Source organism: Taeniopygia guttata, chromosome 4A (genome assembly GCF_048771995.1).
Source record: "Taeniopygia guttata chromosome 4A, bTaeGut7.mat, whole genome shotgun sequence".
Taxonomy (NCBI): domain Eukaryota; kingdom Metazoa; phylum Chordata; class Aves; order Passeriformes; family Estrildidae; genus Taeniopygia; species Taeniopygia guttata.
Window position 1 is genome coordinate 15,575,472 of NC_133029.1, and position 26,156 is coordinate 15,601,627.

At 55.7% G+C, this 26,156-nt stretch overlaps 1 protein-coding gene across 1 annotated transcript; it reads right to left on the minus strand.

Moving 5' to 3' along the window:
* Positions 1-322: 322 nt before the first annotated feature.
* LOC100224661 (Krueppel-like factor 5) lies at positions 323-25,069 on the minus strand. Its single transcript, XM_002198987.5, has 5 exons — positions 24,433-25,069; positions 13,586-13,633; positions 8,998-9,901; positions 6,093-6,152; positions 323-2,294 (listed from the first exon to the last, which is right to left on the minus strand). The coding sequence occupies exons 1-5, from the start codon at positions 25,015-25,017 to the stop codon at positions 2,116-2,118; spliced, it is 1,776 nt and encodes a 591-aa protein (XP_002199023.5). The 5' UTR covers positions 25,018-25,069; the 3' UTR covers positions 323-2,115.
* Positions 25,070-26,156: the final 1,087 nt, after the last annotated feature.

The window sequence follows — 26,156 nt, forward strand, 5'->3', positions numbered from 1 at the left end:
AGAGTCACCGCAGAGCTGGACCATCGTCCATCCCAAAGCCAGCAGCACACCATGGACCCCAAATCCTTCCTGCCCTCCTCTGCTGTCAAACAGACCGATGGGATTGGCTCTGTTTATCCATGGAAAAGGCCAAGCAGGAACCCAGCAGTGGCTCTGGCAACAGCAGAGAGGAGTGGCCTCCAAATTCCAGCCGACCATGCCATGGTCCAGCTGTCCCTTCATCCCACACATCAGTCCACGAGTCACCCAGATTTATCCAAGGAGAAACAAGAGAGGAGGAGGAGGGTGTGGAACAAATCAATATTCTGCTGGACACAGCAGACCCATTATTTGATCCTGATTTATTTACAACGCTCACAGCTGGTCTTGGAAGTGGCTCTTGTTGTGCCCAAATTCCACCCCTGGAAGGCTTTGGAGAACAGGGATGTGCATCCCACGGAATGGGGGAAGGAGCTTGAGGAGCTGGAGGTGGTGAACCTGTGAGGTAGTCATGTGATTCCACTCTGAACAGCAGGATTTATTGGAATTTGTTTCCAAGATGCTTTTTTTCCCCTGGGATTTTTTTTTTTTTCCCATCTGATAGAATGGCAACAGCACAGGCCTGGTGGGACCAGCAGCCACCGAGTCCTTGTGGGATTCTGGAGAAGGACACCACTGGTGGATTCTGGGACACCAGACCTTCACTGTCTCTTTTGCTGTCCCCTGGGTGGCTTCAAACCCACGCTGGTCCTCCCAGAGACACCCAAAGTCCAAATTCCTCTTGGAAGCAGAAATGCTTAGGACACAACCATAAAAACCTGGCAAGGCAGGGCAGGTGCTCACAGTCCCAAGCTGGCCACCAGGAATGGGCTGAGTGGGACACAGGTGACACTTATGTCACCTGCTTTTGTGCTGCCCCTTGTTTGAAGGGTGAGTTTGTCACAGGTCTGTTCTTCTGTGCCCCCGCAGAGACCGGGATAGTCACTACCAACAGTCCTGGGCACAGCTCCTGTCCTGGCACAGCGCTGGTGCCACATCCATGGTCACACCGTGGGGACAGTGCCACATCCATGGTCACACCATGGGGAACAGGGTCACATCCATGGTCACACCATGGGGACAGGGTCACATCCATGGTCACACCACGGGGGACAGTGCCACATCTATGGTCACACCATGGGGACAGTGCCACATCCATGGTCACACCATGGGGACAGTGTCACATCCATGGTCACACCATGGGGACAGGGTCACATCCACGGTCACACCATGGGGACAGTGTCACATCTATGGTCACACCACGGAGGACAGTGCCACATCCATGGTCACACCATGGGGACAGTGCCACATCCATGGTCACACCATGGGGACAGGGTCACATCCATGGTCACACCATGAGGACAGTGTTGCATCCATGGTCACACCCTGGCACTGATGCCACATCCATGGTCACACCATGGGGACAGGGTCACATCCATGGTCACACCATGGGGATAGGGTCACATCCATGGTCACACCATAGGGACAGTGTCACATCCATGGTCACACCATAGGGACAGTGTCACATCCATGGTCACACCATGGGGACAGGGTCACATCCATGGCCATGCCATGGGACAGGTCACACCATGGTCACACCATGGGGACAGTGTCACATCTATGGTCACACCATGGGACAAGGTGCCACGTCCATGGTCACACAGTGTGACATCCATGGCGATGCCATGGGACTGTCCAAGAGAGTCCAAGTGAGAGCTGTCACAGCCAAGCTGTCACATCCTCCTGGGCCTCACCAAAGGGGCAAAACCCATCCCAAAAGGCCCCGAGGCACAAAGTTGCTCCTGAGTGACAAATAAATAGCAGGATTGCCAGAAGAAAGCCTTTGGGCACCCAAGCTCCAGTGCCCCAGTGCCACCAGGAGCCTGGTCAGGAGATCAGTCTGCAGTCAGGGCTGGTTTGAAGCGAGCTGGGTGAGTTCCAGTCTCTCGTAAAACCAGACAGCGCCAGGGCCGGGCTGGCAGGGCTGTCCTGCCGCCTCACCGATGGCAGTGCGGGGTCGTTCCTATGTACAGGCTCTTCCGTGGGACAGGGGAAGAGTTTGAGCTGCTTTTGGAGAAGTGGGAAGGGAGGCAGCTCCTAATTCTGGTGCCTCTTCATGTGCAGGGCCAGGTGGTCGGAGCGGGAGAAGCAGCGGCCGCACGCCAGGCACTTGAAGGGCTTGGCCCCCGTGTGCTTGCGGTAGTGCCGGGTCAGCTCGTCCGAGCGGGCGAAGCGCCAGTCACAGCCTTCCCACGTGCACTTGTAGGGCTTCTCACCTGCCCAGGGGACAGCCACAGGTCACACGTGTGCCCAGCCCCCCAAAAACCCCCCCTGGTCTCTGGAGGTGCCCCCCATCAGTGGCGCTGCCAGGGCTCCCCAGTGTGCACAGCCCAGAGCCACTGAGGGAGTATGGCTTGAGCTGCACCACACAGGTCTTCGTCCCTCTTCACCCCCTGCCCAGCCTCCCAAAAACACCCCCAAGCTTCTGGGAGACACCCAATTTCCTTGGCACTGCCAGGGCTCCCCAGGGCACACAGCCCAGCGCTGCCAAGGGACTGAGCTGCACCCACCAGGTCCTGCCCCTCTGCACCCCCTCCCTCTTTGCCTTCAAGTTCCTGCTGCATTTTGGAGCCTTTCTGGCTAAAAACAACTTGTGAATTAGGCTGGGTTTTTTTTTAATGAAAAGCCAAAAATTCCTAAGGAAGCTGTGAGTGGTGGGAGGCACCAGGAGGAAGACAGGGCTCTAAATCTAAATTTTAATCTGAAAAATCTAAAGTTTTTTTGAAACCGTCATCCAATGTTGGTGGCTGCCCGATCCCTGGAAGTACTCAAGGACAGGTTGGACGGGGTTTGGAGCAACCTGGTCGAGTGGAAGATGTCCCTAAAGGATCAGACAGCTTTTAAAGACCCCTCCCAAAGCCAAACCATCCCAGGATTCCATGACCTAATGCTCCACACCTCCGAGTTCCCTTGCCAACAGCTCTGTACACAACCTATTGTATTTCCCTCAGTGCATTCAGGTGATGTCATGCCCGTGCCCTCTCCCCCTCCCTCCCAAACACACCCATTCCCAACCGAAATCCATTCCACCAGCTGGGAACTGGGCTGGAAAAGCCCGCGGCTGCTTCCAGCCAGGCCACGGGGCTGAGCTGCAGCCCTGTCCCCACGCAGGGCGTGGTGCTCTCAAATATTAGTGCTGCTCTCAACAGCCTGAACAGGCAGGCAGAGTTCAGGGAATGTGCTGACATTCCCGACCTCAAATATTTACCCTTTCCGGGGCCAACTGCCGGGCGCGGCGGCGGCGGGAGCGCACGTCCGCACGCAGCACGCGTGCACGGGCATGTGTGCCCTGCCCTGCCGTGCTTCCAGGGATTCCTTCCTCCCCAGCCTTCCAGGGAGACCTTCCCATGCTTCTAGGGAGCCCTTCCTCCCACAGGCTGCTCCACGGAACCAGGGAATCCTGGAACAGCTCAGCTTGGAAAGGACCGCAAGGCGCTTCATGTTCCACCCTGCCCAGACCAGCTTCCACCAACTTCCAGGGATTCCATCATCAGCTTCTAGGGATTCCTTCCTCTCTGTGCTCCCAGGGAGCCCTTCCTCCCACAGGCTGCTCCACAGAGCCAGGGAATCCTGGAATGCCTTGTCTTGGAAGGGACTTTAAAGCCCATTTTCCCCAGACTAGGTTCCACTAGACCGTGCTCCACCTTTCACTAGATCCAAGTCCTATCCAACCTGGCCTTGAATAATTCCAGGGCTGGGAATGCCACGTGTGGCCAGGGAAGTGAAATCAGCCACAGCAAGGTCTCCAGTGCCTTGCCTGCAGTGGATAAAACACAAAAACATGGATACATGGACCTGGAGGACGCAGAGCAGCACAAGCACATCCTGCTCCTCCAAAAACCTCTGGATGCTGCTCCATGGGAAAGGGAGAGGGATTTTTATGGCTCAGGTAAACACAGTGCTTGCAGAGGATTTACAAGGAGTTGGTGGGAGTTTTATGGGACTTGGGACATGCCAAGACAAAGGTAGGATTTTCCCAAAGGAGGATTTGCCTCAAGGTAGGGTTTTCCCAAAAGAAGGATTTGTCCCAAGGCAGGTTTTTCCCAAAGGCAAGATTTTCCCAAAATTAGGGTTTGCCCCAAAATAGGATTTTCCCGAAGGCAGGATTTGCCCCAAGGTAGGATTTTCCCAAAAGCAGGATTTTCCCAAAGGCAGGATTTGTCCCCTGCAGCCCAGACATTGTCCCCTCCAGGTCACCTGGCTGGGTCAAGCCCAGCGATTCCTTTGCTTTCAAACAATGCCAGGTCGATGTCCAGGACTGAAGCCCAAGGTTTCCCATTGTCCAGGGCTCCCCATTGTCCCCGGAGCTGGCTGCCTCTCCCAGGACAGCACGGCAGGGCGGGCTCAAACAAAGGATCCGAGGTGGCATTCCTGGCCCGGGGGTTTATGTTTAACCTCACAATGGCACCCAGGAAATGAATGGTGGCACCAGCAGAGGAAAACACACGGCCATGGCAACGGGAAACCACAAGGAAAGGGCTCCCAGACCACGGACTTCTCAGGCAGGGAATGGAAGAAGGGACACTTTTAACCCTTTGGGTGATGGAGCTGAGGCAGGATTTGGGGTGAGCCCTTGTTCTTGTAGCTCTGGTGAAGACCTCAGCGAGGCTAAGGCCTCCAAAGGAAAATATGAGACTTAAAAACATTGGATGCAGAGATCCTGGGCCAGGACTGTAGGACAGCTCTGGATTGGAGTCCCTGCTTTTTGCTCATCCCACACCACCACCAGTTGTCCTGACTCCTCAGCTCACACCCTTCCTCACCTCTCCACCCTTCCCTCTAACAGCAGGGGAAGGAAAGGAGGCAAAGCCACTCGGATTTCCTGCATAATTACTGGGAAATTTGGAAAAACCACTGAGTTTTCCTAGATTTCAAACCACCCAAGTTTTCCTGGGTACATCTTTATGTGCGATAGGTAAGGAGGCGCCCAACTCATGGATCCTGTCCTGGGCACAGAGCTCCCAACAGAAGGGACAAGAGATATTTAATTTAATTTAATTTAATTTTAAAGCCCTGATCCAGACTGTGATAAACCCCTATCAGCACCCAGCTCTGGGACAATATCCTTCCTGTTCCTTTTTCCACCCCTTCCGTGCTGTTTTCCAGCCCCCTCATCCCCAGCCCCTGCCAAAGAAACATCATGGCTCACGCACAAAGCAAAATTCTTTGTTTGAAAGGCTGATAAGGAGAGGAAGGAATGGAGCCAAGAGCAAGAAGCAATTCCCAGCCGCAGAACAGGGTTTGGTCGTTGTTCATAAAAAAGAGAAGTGAACTCTGGGCCTGGCTTAATTGCTCTCAGTAAAGATCAGCCCTCCTATAAAAGAGATTTATGAGGGCACTGATGGTTCCTGGACTACCTGGGGATCTGATAATGTTTCAGGTATAATAAATGTCTTAATGAGGGCGCCGGGGCTTGAATGCAGAGTGTCACGGAGCTGGGATCAGCCCAGGGGAGCTGTGCTGGAGCTGCTCCCAGCTGGGGTCCCTGCCTGCACCCTCAGGAATGGGGGCACAACCCAGCCCCTCATGGACTGGGAGCCCTTCCCTGTGTGGGTTCAGAGGGAGTGGAACTCAGGGAGAGACACGAGGGGTTCCTCCCTCTCCCTGGGAGCCCTGGGGTGGGGGTTTGACACAGAAGAGATGCCCTGGTCTCCTCAGAGATCCTAAACGTGCAGCACAGGCCTTAGGCAGCCTTCCTGTAGGATCAACAGGATCAGCCCCAGGCAGGATTTGGGAGCTCTCAAGGGAAGAGCTCAGAGTGACAAAAAATCAAAGAACAGGTCAGGCTGGGAGGGACCTTAAATCCCATCTTGCACCACATCCCAGGCTGCTCCCAGCCCCAGTGTCCAGCCTGGCTTTGGGCACTGCCAGGGATCCAGGGGCAGCCACAGCTGTGCCAGGGCCTGCCCACCCTCCCAGGGAACACTTCCTAATTCCCAATATCCCATCTAACCTTGCCCTTTTTGGGGGATTTAGTACCTGAGGCTGGCAGCATTTCCTGGAGCTGCTCTTACCTGTGTGAGTCCTCTGATGTGCCTTCAGGTGGGAGCTCTTGGTGTAAACCTTTGAGCAACCTGCAAGGACAGAAAAAAGCACAATTTCCCTGTGAGAAAGGGGCCCTTGCTCAAACAAACTGTTGTTTGAGGGGAGGGACAGAGCTGGCCCGTGTAAATAAGCCTGGCTTGGGCTCAGCACTAAGTAAGGAGCGTTTCCTCTTGGGCAGACAGACTTTAACACCTTCTCCTGCCACCCATGGCAATTGTGCTGGGAATTAGGGAGAGGGAGAGTCAAGCACAGAAGTTTCATCCACCACCAGGATGAAAAGAGTTGATTCCCCCACGTTTCTGGCTCTGTGCAGGTATGACTTTGCAAGGCTGGGTTTTGTAACAGTCCTGGCCCAGCAGACGTGGTACCAATGTTCCAGGAAGCAGGAAACAGCCAGGGACAATCACAACTTGGCTTCCAGGACCCAGAGCAGAGCCAGGGGGAAGTGTTTTCACAAGACCAGCATGAACAGGTTTCATCAAAGACAGGGTTTAACAGAAACACCATGACAGGGGAACAGTTCCAACAGAAGGTATCTCAAAAGGAGTCAGTTTAACTGCTCTGAAGTTTAACTTGGATAAAGCTTAAGGAAGCTTCTGCTGCTCTTTCTGGCCCTGCTGCTTTGTGTTTTGATGAGGACATTCAAATATGAATTTGAATTTTTATGACCTGCACAAGCAGCATGGGGATGTTTTTATCCCAGTGTTCCCACCCAGCCTAAAGGAGCCTCCTGCTCTGGATCAGCCCTTGGTCCTGTCCTGCTCGGTGGGGCAGGAGCTGCTTTTCTCCTCCTTGGCAGGAGGGACAAGGGCTGATGGCTCCATTCAGTTTTGCTTCTGGTGCTCTGAAGCTTTGGCAGCCCCTCACATTTGGCAGAGAGATCATGAAATCAAGGCATGGTTTGAGTTGGGAGGGACCTTCAAGCTCATCCCATCCCACCCCTGCCATGGCAGGGACACTTTCCACTGTCCCAGGCTGCTCCAGCCCCATGTCCAGCCTGGCCCTGGGCACTGCCAGGGATCCAGGGGCAGCCACAGCTGCTCTGGGCACCTGTGCCAGGGCCTGCCCACCCTGCCAGGGAACAATTCCCAATTCCCAATGTCCCATCCATCCCTGCCCTGTGGCAGTGGGAGCCATTCCCTGTGTCCTGTCCCTCCATCCCCTGTCCCCAGCCCCTCTCCAGCTCTCCTGGAGCCTTCAGGCCCTGGAAGGTTCTGGGTGGGGGCTTTACCAACAGGTCTCCCACGTTCATCTGGTTCCAGGTGTGAAGTCTCCAAGCCCCCCTCACCTCCTCACAGAGAGCAAGTTGGTGAGAATTCCTTATCATTATTCCAGGCTGGAGCCAACTCCAGATGAACCTTTGAGGGAGGGATCACATGGACCCCTCCTCCATCTCTGCATGTACAGACCCAGGATTTATTCATCATAGATTGAATTGGGGTTTGGTTTTTGGTTTGGTTTTTTGTTGGTTTTTTTGTTTGTTTGTTTGGGTTTTTGTTTGGGTTTTTGTTTTGGTTATTTGTTGTTTGTTTATTTTGTTTTGTTGGGGTTTTTTTTGTACTACAGACCAAAATGCTGCTAAAACCAGTTTGGCCTTGGTGCAAATCCTGCAGGATGAGCCTTTGAGCAGTCAGACTCAAGGAGTGTGTCTCAGGTCTAATTGCACTTTCATGTCCTCACCACGACCAGCAGAAGGTAAAAAATTCAGCACAAGCCATCAACCACTGGCAGCTTCTGGCTCAGAAAGTCCCTGATCCACAGGATGCCAGAGAGTGGGAAGGTGTGAGCACAGAAAGATCTCTCTCAACCTTCCCTGCTCTTATGCAGCTCCTGGCATCACGGCTGGAGACAGGATCTGGAGCAGGCAGAGCCTCTGGGCTGGCCTCCAGCCACTCCCATGCCAGGGAAAGGGTCAGTAAATCTCCCTGAGGCAGTTAGGAAGTGACTTTCCTCATTCACACACCCCTGTTTGCTACTCCACAGCTGGTCAGGCCTGGGGATGGGCCCAGGAAGTGGGAGGTGTGTGCTGGCCCTGGGAGTGGCCATTTCCAAGCCCTCAGATGGCTCTCACTGAGATCTCTCAATGGGATTTGCTTCCCTGGTGTGTGCCATGGAATCCCAGACTGGTGTGGGTTGGAAGGAAAGCTCATCCAAGTTCCACCCCCTGCCACGGGCAGGGACACCTTCCACTATCCCAGGCTGTTCCAAGCCCCATCCAGCCTGGCCTTGGACACTTCCAGGGACCCAGGGGCAGCCACAGCTCCTCTGGGCTAATCGCCATCTTGAGGGCTTGGAGCAAACTGGGAGAGTGGAATGTGTCCCTGTCCATGGCAGGAGGTGGGATGACATTGCCTTTAAATGTCTCTTCCAACCCAAACCGTTCCATGAATGCCCTTCCACAGCTCCTGCTGCAGCACATGGAGCCTTGGAAGGATGGAACAGGGTTCAGCTCATTGCCTCTTTGGAAGATCAGAACTCTCAGATAGAGTCCAGCCGGGCTCCTGGTGGGAATTCCTTGCTGGTTATCCACCCACTGTGAGAGAGAGGGAAAGGAAGGGGGAATGGGAATGGCAGAGTGGCTTCAGTGGCTGCTCGGGGTTGGGAAAGACCAGAGCAAAGCAACAACTCAGGAGCAGATTCCCAGGAGCCTCCCTGGTTTAGGAGCTTTTCTGAGTCACTTTTGCCAGAGTGTAAAGGGAGAGGGAAGGGGACAAAGCAGGAACCACACTGTGCTGGTGGGATCAACCCCTTCTCTTCCCTCCTGCTTCCCTGGGGCTCCATGCACAGCTTCATCCCAAAAGGATCTCAGCTTATCCTCCCTGGAGGCTCCTACCCATCCTCAGAGACCCCCCGAAGTCCCCCATGAGCACACACCTGCGTAGTCACAGTGGTGGATCCTCCTCTTCTCCAGCTCGGGGTTGTTGCGCCGGTTGTACTTGGGGGGCTGCATCACCACGGGCCCCTGGGAGAGGCCCCCGACGCCGTTGGGCACTGGGGGCATCTGGGACGACTGGACCAGCTTCAGTCCAAAAGTGGCTTCGTAGGACGGCGGGGGAGAGATGGTGTTGATGAGCTCGGGCTGGTTCTCGGGGCTGCCAGGCTGCGAGTTGGGGGGCGAGGGGGGCAGAGTCACCCCCGGGGTGGGGTAGAACTGCCCGGAGATGTTCCCAAAGCTCCCCTGTCCCTGGGCCACGTGTGGGTACTGCTTGAGGGGCCCTGCTGGCTGCACAGGTCTGTGTGCCACGCTGGCCACGGAGCCCGTGGACATGGTGACCCCGCTGAGGCAGCTGATGGCCGTGGTGCTGCTGGAGGAGGACGCCAGGCTGGGAATGTCGGCGCTGGCGGCGCCCAGGGGCAGCTGGAAGAGCTGGGACTGCTGCAGGTGGGCGGACAGCGGGATCTCCGCGGGCAGCTCCTGCTTGATGAAGATGTTGTTGACCGCCACCGACTGGGGCATGCTGAACACGCTGGTGAAGTCGGGCAGGGTCTGTGTAGGGCCGGAGGAGGACGAGCAGGGCTGGGAGAAGCCGGTGCCAGGCTCGGATTTGATCTGTGGGAAGGGGGCCATGGGTTTGGGGGGCCGGTAGAGCCCCGTGCGCAGGTGGGTGGTGTCGGGCAGGATGACGTTGATGTTCACGCTGTAGGGCGCCGAGCTGGGCTTCTCCGTGGAGAAGAACTCGTCCACCACCGAGGCGCTCTCCCGGCGGTACTTCTTGTCCGGCAGCATCGGCACGGGCGGCGCCTCGCCGGACAGGTACTTGTCCATCTCTGAGCGTGCCTGCGGCAGAAACACGGACATGGGAGCTGGGAAAGGTGACCTTGGCAGCCAGCAGGGCGAGGCCAACGTCCAACAGGGATTTGAGCGAGCAGGAAATGCAGTGGTGACGGCTCAGGAACCTGAGCTGAGGTGATTTAGCTCCGGGTCTGACTCAGCCTGGCTCCCCACGGCTGAATCAGCGTCCTCTGCCCCACTTCCCCCCTCCCTATCTGCCTGATAAGACCGGGCAGGCGGGAGGGGATGCAGGTAGGACAGAAACCAAACCTGATAGAGGGAAGCAAGCTTTGGGTGCAAAGCTTTGGCCACACAAGCAGCAGGATGGAGCACTAGGAATGGGATGAATCCAGCCAGGACCATCCTTCAGGCATCCCACCTCAGACATGCTGGATCTGTCTCCTTTATAAACTCAGCAGCCTGAGGAGTGTTTTATCCTGGGACAGTCTCTTTAATGAATGGAGGAATTCTAGGACAGTATCTTTAATTAATTGGGAATAATTTGGGCCTAGAAATCTAAGTGATGTTGCCACTAATTCAGTGTGTTCTGAGCCTGAAATGGGAACAGCTCCTGCCTTCCCGCCCCACCTGGGCAGTGACTCAGCCCTGGCCTAACCTTTGGCTTAGTTCTGGTTTTACAGAGCTGTTTTTACAAGCCTGGTTCCTCCAAGCTACCAGAACCTCTGGCTCTGGCTCCTTCCCCTCCTGGTTCCTGCCTGCTGGGGCATCCCACTGGATCCAGGCCCAACAATCCTTCAGGATTGCTTCCTGATGGAGCAATCCTCGAGGAAATCCATCCTCTGGCACTGGGTGACTCAGGTTCTGCTCACTGCGGTTGCAGATCCCAACACTAAAGCTCTCGTGTGGAGCTCCAGCCCTTCACTGCGTGGTTCTCCACGTGTCAAAGCCCTCATTCCCACAGAGAGCAGCTGGAAAAGGACCAGGTTTCCCTGGCAGAGCCTGGAGCGCACTCCAGGAGCGGGAGCCGAGCTCAGCCCACGCCCTGAGCCGAGGCTTCCAGCCCTGAACTGTGTCACCACGGTGCCATGGGCCAAAGTCAGCCCTGCTGCCTCCTCAGGGCTCTGAACAAAGCTGGGCGGGAGCCAAGAGATTTCCTCACCCTTGACGGGGAAAGGATCACGGAGCTTCCAGCTCATTCAGAGCCTTTGCACCTCTGGGTGCCGTGCTGGCAACACATGGCTGAGCTGGCTGTCACCCAGGCATGGGGACAGCCACAAATCCACCCTGGCCACTCAGGGAGGCCGGGCTGGGAAGGGCCACGCTGTGTGTACACAGCCTGCTGGGATTCCTACAGAATTGGGGAATTGTCACGTGTGGAAAGGACCTCTAAGGGCATCAACCATCACACGGCAAATGTGGAGGTGCTGGAAGTTCCTGTCCTGGTTAAAGGAAGCTCAGAAGTCCCCCTGGAGAAGGAGCCTTGGCTCAGGCAGAGCCTAAAGCTGCTTGTGGAGTCATGGGGTATCCCAAGTAGGAAGGGATCCACAAGGATCATCCAGTCCAGCCCCTGGTCCTGCACAGGACACCCCAACAACCTCACCCTGAGTGACCAAACATTCCTGGAGCTCCATGCCCATTCCCTAGGGAGCCGGGTCAGTGCCCAGCACCCTCTGGACAAGGAACCATTCCCTCATATCCACCCTGGCACAGCTCCAGCCATTCCCTTCATCCTGTCCCTGGTGCCTGCCCTCCCTCTTTACCCCGAGGCATCAGCAGGGAAGGGAAAGGACTCGGAGAGCTGCAGCTCCATTCCATCCCCATGGAGAGCTCCAGCCCCTCCCTGCTCCTCGCTGGGCGGGTTCCTCCCTCGGGAGAGCCATGGCACAGGCCTGGAGCCCAGCCCTGGGCACTCCTGGCACTGGGCTGGCACGGGCCAGGTTCCCTTGGGAATCAGCTGCCCCGGGCAGCTCGGGATGCCACACATTCCTGAGCCATGAACAGCCCCACTTGGCAGGAGCAGGGGCAGGGCAAGTGCTGGGTGCCTTTTCCTTCACACTTCCCTTATCTCTGGCATTTCACTTTCTCACCTCCAGTTCCCAAGGGAAGGTCCTTCTGCCCTAGACGACCAGGCAGATAGAAATGGGGAAAGGTGTGGAGCTCAGAGGGCCTTTCCAAAATAAAGGATTCCACAGAGGACCCAAATTTCCATGGAGGGTGATGCCTCAGGTTTTAGCTTTTATATTTTTCAGATTCTATTCTACGTTAGTGTGTGGGTCTGGGCTTCACATGAGGGGATGGTAAGCTCTCTGCACAGAGCAGGGAGACAAAACAATTCCATCTCTAGCTGGAGACCAAGGACAAATGCTCCAAATCTCAGGCCCAAAAGCACAAACAACGTGGGCTGAAGAGAGAAAAACAAGGATGGGAATTCATAACCTAAAGATATAATTGGACAATTAACCCCAATATGCAAATGGAGCAGAACTGATCAAAGTGAGAGCCCCTGTCAGCGGCCGGGGATTTTGTGACCATTTTGGTTCATCTTGGGTGCAGCCCTGGCTGGGCTCTTGTGCTGCCCAAGGTGGATCCATTGAGGCCTTTTAAAAAATCCCTGCTTGATTCTTTAGCTCCATCCAGTCCCTGTTCTAGGTCAGCCTTCACAAGGCATCAAGGGCCCGAATTTCCATGGAGGGCCCTTGTTTGGCATCACCCAACCTCCCTTCCTCCAGAACCACCCCTCCCTGCAGAGCCAGTCTTTTCCTGGTCTTTCCATTAAAAAAACCACAGTAATCCCCCTTCAGGCTCCTGGAGAAAGGTGTGGTAAGGGACAGCAGTGGCTGCCAGCAGGCAGGAGGACACCATCCCTGCCCCACTGCTCTGTGTGTGTGCAGCACCTGGACAACAACAATCCCACCCCACGGAATGCCCCACCGAGCCACAGTTCCACAGGAATCCCCAGCACCACAGGGACAAATGGGAACTTTTTGTTTGTGGCTCAGAATCACCTGGAAAACTCTGCCCGGCCGGGTGCTGGCACCTCTGACCCCAAAGCACTTCCCAGCCCGTACCCAGCCCAGCCCAGAGGCTGAGGGAGCTGGGAAGGGGCTCAGCCTGGAGAAAAGGAGCTCAGGGGGGCCCTTGTGGCTCTGCACAGCTCCTGCCAGGAGGGGACAGCCGGGGGGATTTGGGATCTTATCCCAGGGAACAGGGACAGGAGGAGAGGGAATGGCCCCAGGCTGGGTGGAGAGTGGGAAAATCTTCCCCAAAAAGGATTATCCAGCCCTGGCTGGAGTCCCCATTGCTGCAGGGATTTAACAGCCGTGTGCATGTGACATCTGGGGACATGGGTCAGTGGTGGCCTTGGCAGTGCTGGGGAATGGTTGGACCTGATGGTCTTAGAGGGCTTCTCCAAATTAAACAATTCCGTGATCCTACAAAGTCCTCAGGTTGGATCAGCACAGCTGAGGGGACCAAGTGCCACTCAGGGACTCGGGTGTTCCTGCTGTCACTCCTGTCACAGCCCGTGGGGACACACAGGCCAAGGAGGTGACAGTGACACACTGACACAGGCAGAGAGGGAGGGATGTGTCCCAGCTGGAAGCGGGGATGGAAGGAGGGAGTGGGTGGGGAGTGGGGAATGTCCCAGCTCAGTCTCTTGGGGACTCCTGTGTGTCCTCTTCCCACCAGGAGCAGGAGGGTGCAGGGGAAGGAATGAGGGAAGCCACTCACCTCCAGGATGAGCGGCGGCATCCGCTGGTCCATCCTCATGGGGTGCAGCTGTGGGAGGCAGGGCTGGGTTAGTGGGGGGGTTGTCCTTGGCTTGGCCACCCCAAAGACGCCCTCAGATTCCCCTGGTGAAGGAAGGCAGCACCCCCAGAGCCTCCCAGAGCCCCCAGAGCTCCAGGTGTTCCCCCTGCCAATGGTGTCTCCTCCCACCCCACACCCCTGCCATGGAAGCAGCTGGTGGCGGCCCACCACGGGTTGGTGGTTGCCCACCATGGCTGGAGCCTTTCCAAGGAGGAACAGGGAAGCCTCTTTGGAAAGAAGAGGCAAATGGGAAGTGCGGAGCTCTCCTGAGGAGACTGAGGCACAGCACCCTAAATCCCTTTATCACCCCCACACAGATGACAGTGTGCTCACAAATATCCTGCACCTCTCCCTTCTCCTGCCTCCACCTCTCCCAGGTTCCCACAGAGGGCCGAGGGCTCTTCCCAGATCCCTCAGACCCAGATCTTTCTCCAAGGGCAGTGCTCCAAACAGGCTGAGAAGAGGGGAAGAGATCTGGGATTCCTCCAAATCCCAGAGCAGTATTTAGCAGGATCCTGCGGGCTCGCTCTCATTCCACATGGTTCTCCTGCTCACTTGCAGGAGAATTTCAGATCTCAGAGCTGGAGACCCCACATCCTCTGCCTGTCCCCCTCCCTTGGGACAGCAGTGACCTGCAATGCTCAGCCCATCCCCTCCTCCAGGAATAAACAATAGCATTGTTGATAAGAGGAGTATGCCCCTCCAAGATGTGATGGTTATGTTCCCCATGCTATTTAACTAGCCTCTGGCTTCTCACAAAATTCACTTGATTGCAAAGGCTGCAGTAAGGGACTAGTGGATCAGCTTATACCGAATTTATGTTGCATTTTTTTTGCTCCTCTGCACAGCAAAACCCACTTGTTCTCTGCTCAGTATCTGCTCAGCATCCCAGCTCTTTGGGGCAGGATTGAATTATCCCACACACAGGGTGCTCAGCTCATCCCCACAGTGCACAAGATGTGAGCTGATGGCAAAAGGCCTCAGAGCCTTGCAGATGAAGAGCCACCAGATTTTCGGTGGGATCACGGGCCCAGTTTCCCTCACAGGCATGGCCAGGCTGTCCCTGCCATCCCTGGGGACTGGGATGAGGGCAGGAGGCAACAGACACCCCCGAAAGCATGGCCACAGGCTCCAGCAGCCACCAGAGTCAGCAGCAGCTCAGGGAAAAGAGGAAACACCAACAAACCTTCTGGGAGGTCAGAGGGATTGGGGTCATTCACAGAATCCCACAATGGTTTGAGCAGGAAGGGACATCAAAGCTCATCCCATTCCACTGTCCCAGGCTGATCCCAGCCCCGTCCAGCCTGGCCTTGGATACTTCAGGGATCCAGGGGCAGCCACAGCTGCTCTGGGAAGCTGTGCCAGGGCTCACCCACCCTCCCAGCCAGGAATTCCTTCCCAAAATCCCACCTAGACCCACTCTCTTTGATTTGCAGCCATCTTTACATGTCCAGGAAGGGAAAGCCAACAAGAAGCTCCTCTCACACAGCCAAAGCACTGAATTCCAGGGGGATTTTCCCTGCAAAGTCACCCAAGTTTGACCCTGGAGAAGCATCTCCTCAACTTGGCAGAGAAAGAAAACCAAAATAAAAATGAGGAGAAGGCACAAACCAGCACTTTGTTCACTCCAGAAAGGCCACAGGACACCAATTTGTGTCTCTGGAGCAGCAGTGTTACACTCAGCACACCCAAATCTGGTGACCAAAGTTCCCTGGAGGATGGGATAACCTCAGGAGAATCTGGGAGAGCTGCAGGATGTGAATACCCCAGCCCCAGTAAAACCAGTGGCTGGATGAAGAGAGCAATGCCATCCCACCCCTGCAGAGTGGATTTTCCAGGAGCAGGATTTTCCAGTGGTTCATAGTGGTGGACATGAGCCCCTCCAGCCCCAGCAGTTCCCATAAATCCTGCAGGAGCCTGGGATTTATCCCTGGATCAGATGTCCCAGGCTGGGGGAGCTGTTATCAGCACAGAGATCGATTCAGGCAGAGTCCAACACAAACATTTCTTGGCAGGGCTCAGATAAACCCGGATTAACCACGAGCACGGAGAGCTGGGCTGGGGCTGGGGGTGGGACTGGCTGTCCCCTGATTAAACACCTCCTAATCTGCAGGTGATAAATGACAAACGGCCCGGGGAGGAACATCAGGAGGGAAATGGTGTTTGCTGAACAGGCAGCAGCTCTGAGGGTGGCACAGGGAGGGGCTGGGGGCACCTGGGGGCATTTCACCAGCCCTGTGCCCACTCCTGCCCATCGCCCAGATGGGACATTCCCTCCCAGCTGGATGCAGACCAGCCCCCAGTGTGGTGCTGTCACTGCTGCAAAGATTTTTGGGGACACGGGGCAAGAAAAATGTCACCTGTGTCCATGCCGGGCAGGCAAGAGCATCCAGAGCTGAGCCAGCATCAGAGGGATGTGGAACTGCTGGAGGACTTCCAGAGGAAACCATGGAGCTGCTCCAGGGCTGGAGCCGGGCTGGGAGATCTGGGGGTGCTCCTCTGGAGGGGAGAAGCTCCAGGGAGAGCTCAGAGCCCCTGCAGGGCCTGAGGGGCTCCAGGAGAGCTGGAGAGGGGCTGGGGACAGGGGATGGAGGGACAGGACACAGGGAATGGCTCCCACTGCCACAGGGCAGGGCTGGATGGGACATTGGGAATTGGGAATTGTTCCCTGTGAAGGTGGGCAGGCCCTGGCACAGGTGCCCAGAGCAGCTGTGGCTGCCCCTAGATCCCTGGCAGTGCCCAAGGCCAGACTGGACATGGGGCTGGAGCAGCCTGGGACAGTGGGAGGTGTTGGGTGGTCTCCAGTGTCCCCCAGCACAAACCAGTCCATGAGTCGATGATTCTGGGGGCTGAAGGAATGGGGGAGCAGCAGGAGGTGGCTCCAGCAGGAAGGGAGGCCTGTCCCAGGATGAGGGACCCCGGGGGCACAGGTGTGGCACAACGGCCGTGCCACAACCCAGCCCGGGCTCCTGCTCCTCCCTGCACCTGCACGAAACTCCAGCCTCCAAGGGAATCAGCAAACAATGGGCAGGATAATCATCAATCAACCCCCCTGGCACGGCCCTGGCAGTGCCCCTTTGCAGGCTCACTTTATAAATAGCCTGTATTTATATCCAGATTTGGTTCAATATCAGCATTTATTGTCTCCTGGTTAAATATTGACCTGGGTAAATATTTGATCCTCTGATCATTTGGGTTTGATACCGACCTGGATCGACGTTATTTTCTGTTTGTTCCTCAAGTCTCCTGGAACTCTCTGTAAAACGGGATTAGCAAAGGGGCTCTTCCTTTCAAGTGCCCAACGTTTGGCTGCTGTAAACAACAAAGCCTGTCCCAGGTGGAATCTGAGCTCCCGTGGGAATGTGCTGGGCCCAGGGAGGCCTGGATGGGCTCCTCTGCTTCAGGGGCTCTGAACAGCTCCGGGTGAGCGGCCGCACTCGAGGCACTTGTGGATTATTTGGCTTGGAAAACACCTCTGAGGTGACCAAGCCCAAGGTTTGCATCATCCACTCCAGACATTTCCCCTTTCCCTGCCCCAGTTCCCTGCCAGACAAAGGATGTCAGAGCCCATCCTGCCCAGAGCACTCCAGGATGAGGCACTGCCCCCAAATCATTCATGGAATTTCATTCATTCTCCACCTTTCTGCCCAGGAGATGGGGAGGGTTATTGCAGTGCTCTTTCCTGCCCTTGTGTTAGATCTCCCTGAGCAGGGTGACTTCCCAGGAACCAGGGAAGCTGGGAATCTCCTTCCAGGCAGCCCCACTCCCAGACCTGCGGGCTGTGTTTGCAATTCCTTCCCTCCAGCAGCTGATAAAGGCTCCCTCAAAGGCAGTACACCTCAGGAATTTATCACTGGGATCATGCCACAGTCCCAAAGGCCAAGGGAGCCAGGGAACTCCAAGGTCAAGGGGCTGGAAGAGGAGGAGCTGGGAACAGCCAGGCTCCAGCAGCAAGCAGAAACCTTTCCAAAAATAAAGCCATAAATGGATTGAAAAAGAACAAAACCTTGGAGACACGGCACCCGGAGCGGGAAGGGACACAGGAGCATCTCCAGATGTGAGGGTGGGGGGGTCCCATGTTGACTTTGGGGTTGATCCCCATTTTTGGGGTAAATCCCATTTCTGCAGAACCACCGAGAGCCACCTCGGCCCTGGCTGGAGCTGGAAGGAAGGTGGGAATCAGGGATGGCCTCTCCCCTCTCCCATCACTTCACCTGTCACCAGGAGAACTCTCAAAGTGTGGGAAGGGAGGACATGAGGATTTAAGGGAGCTGGACCTCCACAGCTTTCAGGATATTCCCATTCCATGATTTCTGAGCTGCTCCTGCTCAGCAAAGGCTGAGGTGATGCCCCTGAAAGGCAATGGAGGTTTTCCACCAAAGCTCCTGGAGGCTGATCTGGGCTGATTCCTGGTGTGAGCTGCTACAGCCCCTTGGAGGGATTTTTGGGAAAAATGAAATGATCTAATGTCATTTCAACTCCTGGAAGATCGAGAGGCTCGGAGCTGCTCCAGCCTCAGCAGAAACACTCAAGGAACCCTGGGTGACATGGGCACAAATCTGCTCTGGATTTGGAATCAGCCAGGAGCAGGGGGCCCTGCAGCTTCACTGCTCCTTCTGGATTCAGCTCCATCCCAGAACTGCCTCTCCTGACTCTTGGATTCCACAATCCCCAGGATTACCTGGGCAGATCTATCCACCTGTTCCTGGCCACAGGACACTGGGATTGGCTTTGAGCCTTCCAGTTCCCCCAGTTCCACATCCCTGCCCCACGTACTGAAGGTGCTGTGGGAGAGGCTTGGAGCTCCCAGGGATCATCCCCAGCTGGTGGGATTCACTCTGCCTGCCTCAGCCCCTGTGGCAGCTCCCTCTCCTCTCCAAGGCACGTTCCCAGGGGCTGACAATGCCATGAGTCACTGGCTGCTTGCTGGGGCTTGTGGAGCCCTCCTGGCATCCAGATCCCATCAAAGAGGCCACAAATCCTGTTCTTCCCAGCAGAACCATCAGGCAGACCCCAGGCAGGTTTCACGTGCACACAGCAAATCCCCCCCCCAATCCCTGCGGCCCCAAGTTCCTCCCAGAGCAGTTGGGAAAACAAAACAAACCCTGAGGCAGCCTTGGCTTGGGCCAACCCTTCCTCAAAGCCTGAACATCCCCAGGCCAAGGAGATCCTGCCAAAACAGGGACTGAGGGGGACACTGCAGCAGGTCCACTCCTGCCACGTGTCCTGTGCTGAGTATTTCATGGAATCATGGAATGGTTTTGGGTGGAAGGGACCTCAATCACCTCATTCCACCACGAGCAGGGACCTCTGTGCTTCTGGTGTGGTCCTGGGAGCAGAAAACTGGAGTTTTCTCCAGATCCAGGGCCTTTCACCCAAACCCTCCCTTTCCATGGTTTCCCTGTGTATAAAGAAATCCTCAGTTGCTGTTAATTAAGGGAAGCTGATTATGGCACAGGCCGATAGCAGCTCCCAGGAGAAGGCTCCGAGCTCTGGAGAAGCTCCAGCAGGAGCATTTGGGAGTCTGGGCATTGCCAGCCCTGGGAAACACAAGGACTGGGACACTCCTGGCATCCCCAAGGGGATGGCAAACCCCAAATTAATGGATCTGATTTCCTCCCTCACCACAGAACCACGAAACCCCCAAATATTGGAAGCTTCCCAGAACAAAAGGTTTTGAAGTGTTTTGGATGAGCAGCTGGGGAGATGCCCCGATTTTCCCAACAAATTTGGGGCTTTTCCACAGCTTAGAGAACATCAGAACTGCTCATTGTGATGAATTTGAATATATCCAGCCATTCCTGGGTTTAGCTCCCTGAAATATCCCTGAGGAGCAGCAAAATTATGATTTTGTAGAGACAACATGAAAATATTTTGGAAAGATAAATACACAAAAAAAATGATGGATGGGCTGGAGAGCATCCACGTCCTCTCCGTGATGGGTTCAGATCCATGAGATAAACCACCTCAGGTGTGAGGGATCTGATAAGGGATGGATAAAACCCTGGTTTTTGGGATAAACCTGTGCTTTCAGAGCAGCTACACCGGGATGAATTCCTTGCCGTTCCCTTCTCCTGCATGCACTGAAAATCCTACAAAGAGCCAGGTCCTGAAATGCATTTTAATACTCACAAATCCTGCTCTGGGTGGGAACTTGAAGCTCCCTCCCCATCACGCTGAAAACAATAATTTTCTAAGAATTCTCGCAGCGTTTCTGAACTCAATGAAAGATTCTTTGTTTGAGTTTCAAGCCAAGCTCGAACGGGGCTGAAGCTCTTTGATGTGGTAAACAGCCCATGGGGGTTTTTTTGGAGGGTTTTCATGCTAGCTCAAGTTCTGAGAACATCTGAATTGTAAACACGAGTTCTCCAATCCCCAGAGCCCGGCCGGACCCTGTGACTGCGGGAATTCGCCAATGGAGCAGGAGGAAGGCAAACACTGTAATCGAGCTCCCGGGACGCCCGTAAGTGCGATTATTTGCAGTGGATGGGTTGGATAAAAGAACTCACTGGAGCAGGGAAGGAGAACAAAACAGCGCCGGGAGGTGACCGAACAGGTTTGAGAGGGGGAAAACTCCCGGGCGGTGCTGCACAGGCCAGAAATGCATTCCCCAAAGGCCGGGGAGCGAGTTGGGGTGTTGGGGTTCGCTTCCCGCATTGCGCTCGGGAGGAGCCGCAGAGGCAAACCCGGAGCGCCCCGTTCATCCCTTCCTTCTGCAGCTTTCCAAAAAGGGAAAAAAACACCAACCCACTGGTGCTTCTCCAGCTGATCCAAGCCGATGGCACGTCGAGGGAGGAGGACGAGCACACCTGGAATCCTCAGATTCAGTCAAAGAAAGAAACTGAGAGTTTCTAGCCAGGCAAAAAGCCTGGGAAAGAGCTGGAGAATAATGTAAATAATTCTTTATCTCTCTTGTTTTTCACATTGTTCATAGTTAAGTTCTATCACTGTGCGTCAAGCACTTTACACCAATGCTGTGTGTTGTTTTCACTTCAGAACCAATGGAGTTGGTCCTCACAAAGCTCTGTATAAAAGAGCGGTGTATTTTGAATAAATCGGAGTTTTACTCTCATAACCTTCTGATCTGGTCAGAGTTTCTTCATTCCCGAGCAGAACAATCAGCCTTTGTCCCCCGGGACACCAAGCTCAAAGCTCGGCTGAGCTGTTCCACGGAGCTGCCCCATCCTGCTGCTCCTTCCATCCTGCCCTTCGCTCCCTCCTGGGGAACTCGGCGGGGTTTGGGGCCTCCAGAAAAATCAAATAACGAATATTGGGGATGAACCCCCCTGCGTGTGCCGGCTTTGGGCTCACTGGTTTGACCCTGAGCTTCCTGCAGGCTCTGGAGCTGCTCTGCCTTGGGACCAACCCCTGGCACACCCCTGGGCTGAGGACTCTCCAGAGGGTCTTCCTGCAAAATTAGAGGGATAAATGGATCCTTTCTGGGAATCTCTCCCAGTTCCTTGTGGCCCTGCAGACACCTGCCAGGCACAAAGCCCATCAGACTTGCAAATCCACAGGCTGGGATCAGCTGATCCCAAAGCAAAACAGAGGGAAGGATCCTCCCGCTGGAGATGCCTCGTGCAAGGCTCCACCAGCTTCCAAACCCATCCTCGTGCCAGAAGGATCAGGTTTTCCCATTCTTCCTTGGCAAGATTTAACATCCCATCTCTCCCACCCCATTCCTGCCCACCCTGGAGCCTGCCCAGGCTGCCAGCACCCTTTGGAAATGGATTTTGCACACTTCCGTGGAATTTCTGAACCATTCTCCAAAGCCAGGAGGATCCCCAAGGGAGGGAATTCTCCCTGGGCATCTCATTCCAGGTCCAGAGCAAAATTCCAAAGCAGCCATCTCCCCTTTCCCTGCAGAAAAGCCAAATTTATTCCCTGCCTGCAGCTCCTGAGATTCCAAGGAAATGAATCATCCCCTGGGAGCTGTGCTGGGTACTCCAACATCTCTCCTAAAAAGTAAAGGAGCTTTATTTATGGAAGGCAGAACTCTCCTGGCCCTGACCAGGACCCCTCACCCTGGTTCCAAGGCCCTGGAGCAGCAAGAAGCAGGAAAAGCCATCCCTGCTCCAAGGGACAGCCACCCTCAAGCCACCACAGCCACATTCCTAAAAATGCTGCCTCCAGCTTCTCCTGTGATCTAGGAGCAAAACCCCTGCCAAGATAAAGTCAGAGGAGCACCACAGCACTTGCACCCTGTTCCAAAGCTCTTCCCTGCTGCTGGAAGGGTCTGGCAGTGCCATTCCCAGCACTGAGGAGGTGAAGTGCCAGGAAAAGCTCTGGGAACAGCACTTTCCTCATCCCATCTGATGTGTCCAAGCACCCTCCAGATGCTGGAGATGTTTTATTCCTCCTGAGCCCCCCCAGCCCAGAGGGAGCCAAGGACAGGGTGGGGAAGGGCCTGTGGGGCAGGAACTGGGATCAGGGGACAAAAAAAGAGCCCTTTGCTGCTGTTCCTCAGCCTGCAGCCAAGGAAAATCCCTTTCCACACTCATCACCATCTTCCTGGTTTCCCACCACAGCCTCAGCCCCACTGGGAGCTGAGTGATCCCGGGGTTCTTCCCCAGCCCCAGGTGCCCAGGAATGCTGTGGCAGCCAGATGGGAGCAAGGAGAAATCCCCCAGGCCCCTCACTCATCCAGGAGACACGACAGCCACATGAAGAGATCAGCTCCTCCTCTCCTGAAATGCTCCCTGGAGGTGCCATTATTATTATTATTATTATTATTATTATTATTATTATTATTATTATTCCCTCCAGCATCAACCACTGGAGATTTAAAAAGGATAATGCTTTTTCTGGCTGATCTGACTCAAATCAGGAAGGAAAAGTCCTTTATCTCACAAGCCCTTTTCCCTCCTCTTTTCTCTGGGTTGTTTTTTTTGGTTGGAAAAGCCAAGGAAAGGGAAAACTTGATTGGAAATTCCACAAAGGCTCTCTTTCCGCCTGAGTCCAATCCAATAAAACTTTCAACAGCAAAGAGCTCCCACCTGAAAAGCAATTTTAGGGGGATATATGGCAGTAGGACTTCGAAACCACAGGGATAATTTGCCCTTGCCTCTTCCCAAGCTCGGGCAGCCAGAGCAGCGGGAATTGCCCCGAGCTGGAGCCTGACAGGTCACAGCCTTTGGCACCAGCCTTGTCAAGCTGATAAAAACCCTCTGGAGCAAAGGCTTCCAGCTGCTCCAGCCTCCAGGCACGGCTCCCGCAGTGCAACTCATCAGGAGAAAGGGGCCAGGGCGTGGAAGCTCCTGCCCAGGGGCTGTGGGGTCCAGCCCGAGGCTCTTGGGGTGTCCCAGCACGGCCCTGCTCCCTGCCTGGCTTTGGGGATCCATGGGATCTGCTCAGCTCCACAGCCACTGTCCCGGGATCCCGCTGCCCAGAAAGGGACACAGGAGGGTCGGTGACAAAGGGTGACACCTCCAAGGCCACCCCTCAGCTGCCACCACCCCGGAACAAAATGGGGCCAAACTGGGAGGAGAAAGCGCCTTTCCCTTGGAAGCACAGCAGGGATGGGGGCGTGAAGGCGTCCCCAGCCATGGGTGTCCCCATGAGGGGGACAAGAGGGGGCTCAGGGCCAGCCATGGCCGTGGCCACACTGCCTCATCCCACACGGAGGGAAAAGGCAAGAAGCCAAGCTCACCCTTTCCCAGCCCGTTTTAGGGGGTTTGGAGGGAGCTGACAGCTTTTTCCCCCGGGCAGGCCCAGGGACAGTCCCAGCTTTCCAAGAGCCACCACCCAGCTCTGATCCTGGTGATCCCCAAAGCTCCACGGAGGAGCAGGAATCCCACAGGGGAGGAAGGAATGGCTTCCTTGTTTGACCCCACACCCACCAGCACCGCTGGCAGCCCCTGTGGATCTCCAGGAAATCCAGGGATGGGGACACGGCCTCCACCTCCCTCTGCGAGACACAGCCCAAAATGGCCCTTGGCACACCGGTGACGTGGAGAACAGAGCAGGGCAGTGGGCACAGGGCCCACCCTGGCTGGTGCCACCCACACTGGGGTGGCCTTTTGGGGGTCCCTCTGGGGGAGCAGCAGCGGGTGGGGGTCCCTGCCTGGCCCCAGAGCCGGGCCCAGAGCGCTCCCGCCCCGATCAAAATGGCGCTGGGGCCGTGGGCTTGGGGTTAATCATTACCCCGGGCACCCCGCGCCCCACGGAGCGGGAAAAGGGGAAACCTCGGCTCCAGGGTGGGGCCGGGCCTGCCTCACCCTCCTTCCCAGCAGGAAGAGCGGCCGTGGGCTCTGGTGGTGGGACACGGAGCCTGGTCCCCCAACATGGGGTGGGCATGCAGGAACATCCCAAAGCCTTATCCAGGTCTTTATCTGGGGAAAATGCTGCCAGGGAATCTCAAGGAGCATTCCTTCCCGGCCGCGGTGGCGGAAAAGTACAGAGAATAAAATGAAATGGAAAATAATGTCCCGCGTCCCGTCCAGCACACGCAGGCACAGTGATCCAGATCCCAAAACCTTTCCCGGTGGGAGAGCCCCTGGACACCTCTTGGCCTGCCAACCCCAGGGACAGAGCCCACACAGGGGAGTTTTGAAGGCAGACAGGAGGCAAAAAACCCAAACCAAAATTCCCGAACAAAACCCAACACGCCCAGGAGAGAACCCAGCGGAGGGGGAAACGGGAGCCGACAGAGCCACGGAGGTGTCGCAGCAACGACGGGAAAAACAAAGCAGAATTCCACCCAAATCCACAGGTTTTGGAGAGGCTCCGCTCACCTGAGCGGGCGGGAGCGGCCCCTTCCCGAGGCTTACCTGCGCCAGGTCGGGAGGGGTCTCCAGGGGCCGGGAGGGGGCTTTGATGTCCTCGAAGACCGGGGTGTCCTCGCTGGGGTCCCCGGACATGCTGACGGGTTTGAGCGGTGCCAACACCGCGGCGTCCACCAGCCCGCTGCTCATCCCCCCGCGCCCCGCACGGGGACGGGCCCGGGAAACGGGGAAAAAAGGGGGAAAAAGGGGGAGAACAACGAAGGGGAAGGGAAAAAAAAAAAACCCTGAGGCGAGGCGGAGCGAGCTGCGCTGGTGGGAGGCCGGTGGCGGTCGGGAAGGCTTTACCTGGCCGCGGGAAGGTTTACCTGGCCGCGGGAGGAGGAAACGCCGCCGGGAAGCGGCGCGGTGATGCGGAGCCAATCGGCTCCCGGCGCCGGCCCCGCCGGGACACCCGCTCATAAAAGGGCCACAGGGTGGCCCGGAGCTCCGGCCGGGAGCTCGGGGAGCTGCGGCACCCCCAAACCCAGCGCCAAGCTCTGCCGCCAGGTGTGCTTCGATAGGGAGCTCAGGATGATCCCACATCCCAGGATTTGATCCCAAATCCCAGCCCCAAACTCTGTCACCAGCCATGATCCCACACAGAGCTCAGGATGATCCCACACCCAGGATTTGATCCCCAACCCCAAACTCTGTCACCAGCCATGACCCCACACAGAGCTCAGGATGATCCCACACCCCGGGATTTGATCCCCAATCCCAAACCCAAACTCTGTCACTAGTCATGATCCCACACAGAGCTCAGGAAGTTCCAGCACTCCAGGATTCAATCCCAATCCCAAATCCTGAGCTCTTCCAGGAGCCTCATCAGCCGTGGGGCCCAGCCAGCTCCAGCACCACCAGGATGGAGGGGTCATTCCCCAACCCCGAGGCCTGGAACACCCCCCCAGCTGGGCCATTGTCCCCAAATGGAGTCCCCTGCACTGAAACAAGGGGGATATCCTATTTTTTTACAGACATGGGTACTTTTCAATGAGAAAATGCCATTTTTTCATGAATGGGTCAATTTTGCAACAAAACTAATTTTGAGACTAAATTCCTGTTTGCTCATACTTCTCATTCCCACGGAGAAAAAGTGAAGGATCAAAACCAAAAGTGAAGGATCAAAACTAAAAAGGACAAACCCCAAAGGAAAAAAAAAGCAACAGTTGCAAAAGCACAGACGGGTAGGAGGGCACAGGGTTCATATGGAGACACCAGGCAACTGTGTTTGGTTTTCACTTCTGGAAAGAAAGGAGTGTAAAGATCCAGAGATACAAGGGAATAAAAATCAAATCACCTTTCTGGCGCAGAACTAAAAAAAAAAAGCCAATCTGCTCCAGATAATCCAGCCCCGAGTTTCCCCAGCTCCTCCCCAAGGAAGAGCCTGGATCCTCCCCCTCTCTGTGTTCACCCGTCCCAATTCAGCCCCAGATTCCCCACTTCCCTGTATGTCCTAGGCAGGATCTCACACAGACAGGGATGCTGCTGTCACCACCTTGGGGACATCCCAGCAGCTCCAGGGGACCACAGGAGTAGGGGGCCAAGGCTGCCCTACTCCCCTGGCCAAATGGAGAGCAGCTGCAGTGCTGCCAGGGCAGGGGCAGTGCTGCCATGCCTGTTCCCGTGGCATTCCTGCCACCCCAGGGCCTTCATGTGAGGCCTGTGATCACTCAGAGCAGGAGCCACAGCAGAGGTTTGGTGTCACAGCTGTCACCCCACACCAGGGACCC

Bases quoted from the DNA above. Each gene is read 5' to 3' on its own strand.
- LOC100224661 (XM_002198987.5), bottom strand. From the start codon at position 25,017: ATGGCTGGTGACAGAGTTTGGGGCTGGGATTTGGGATCAAATCCTGGG. The intron at 9,902-13,585 runs GTGAGTGGCTTC...TTTCTGCCGCAG, and splicing joins TGCCGCCGCTCATCCTGGAG to GCACGCTCAGAGATGGACAA. The intron at 2,295-6,092 runs GTAAGAGCAGCT...TCCCCTGGGCAG, and splicing joins ACATCAGAGGACTCACACAG to GTGAGAAGCCCTACAAGTGC.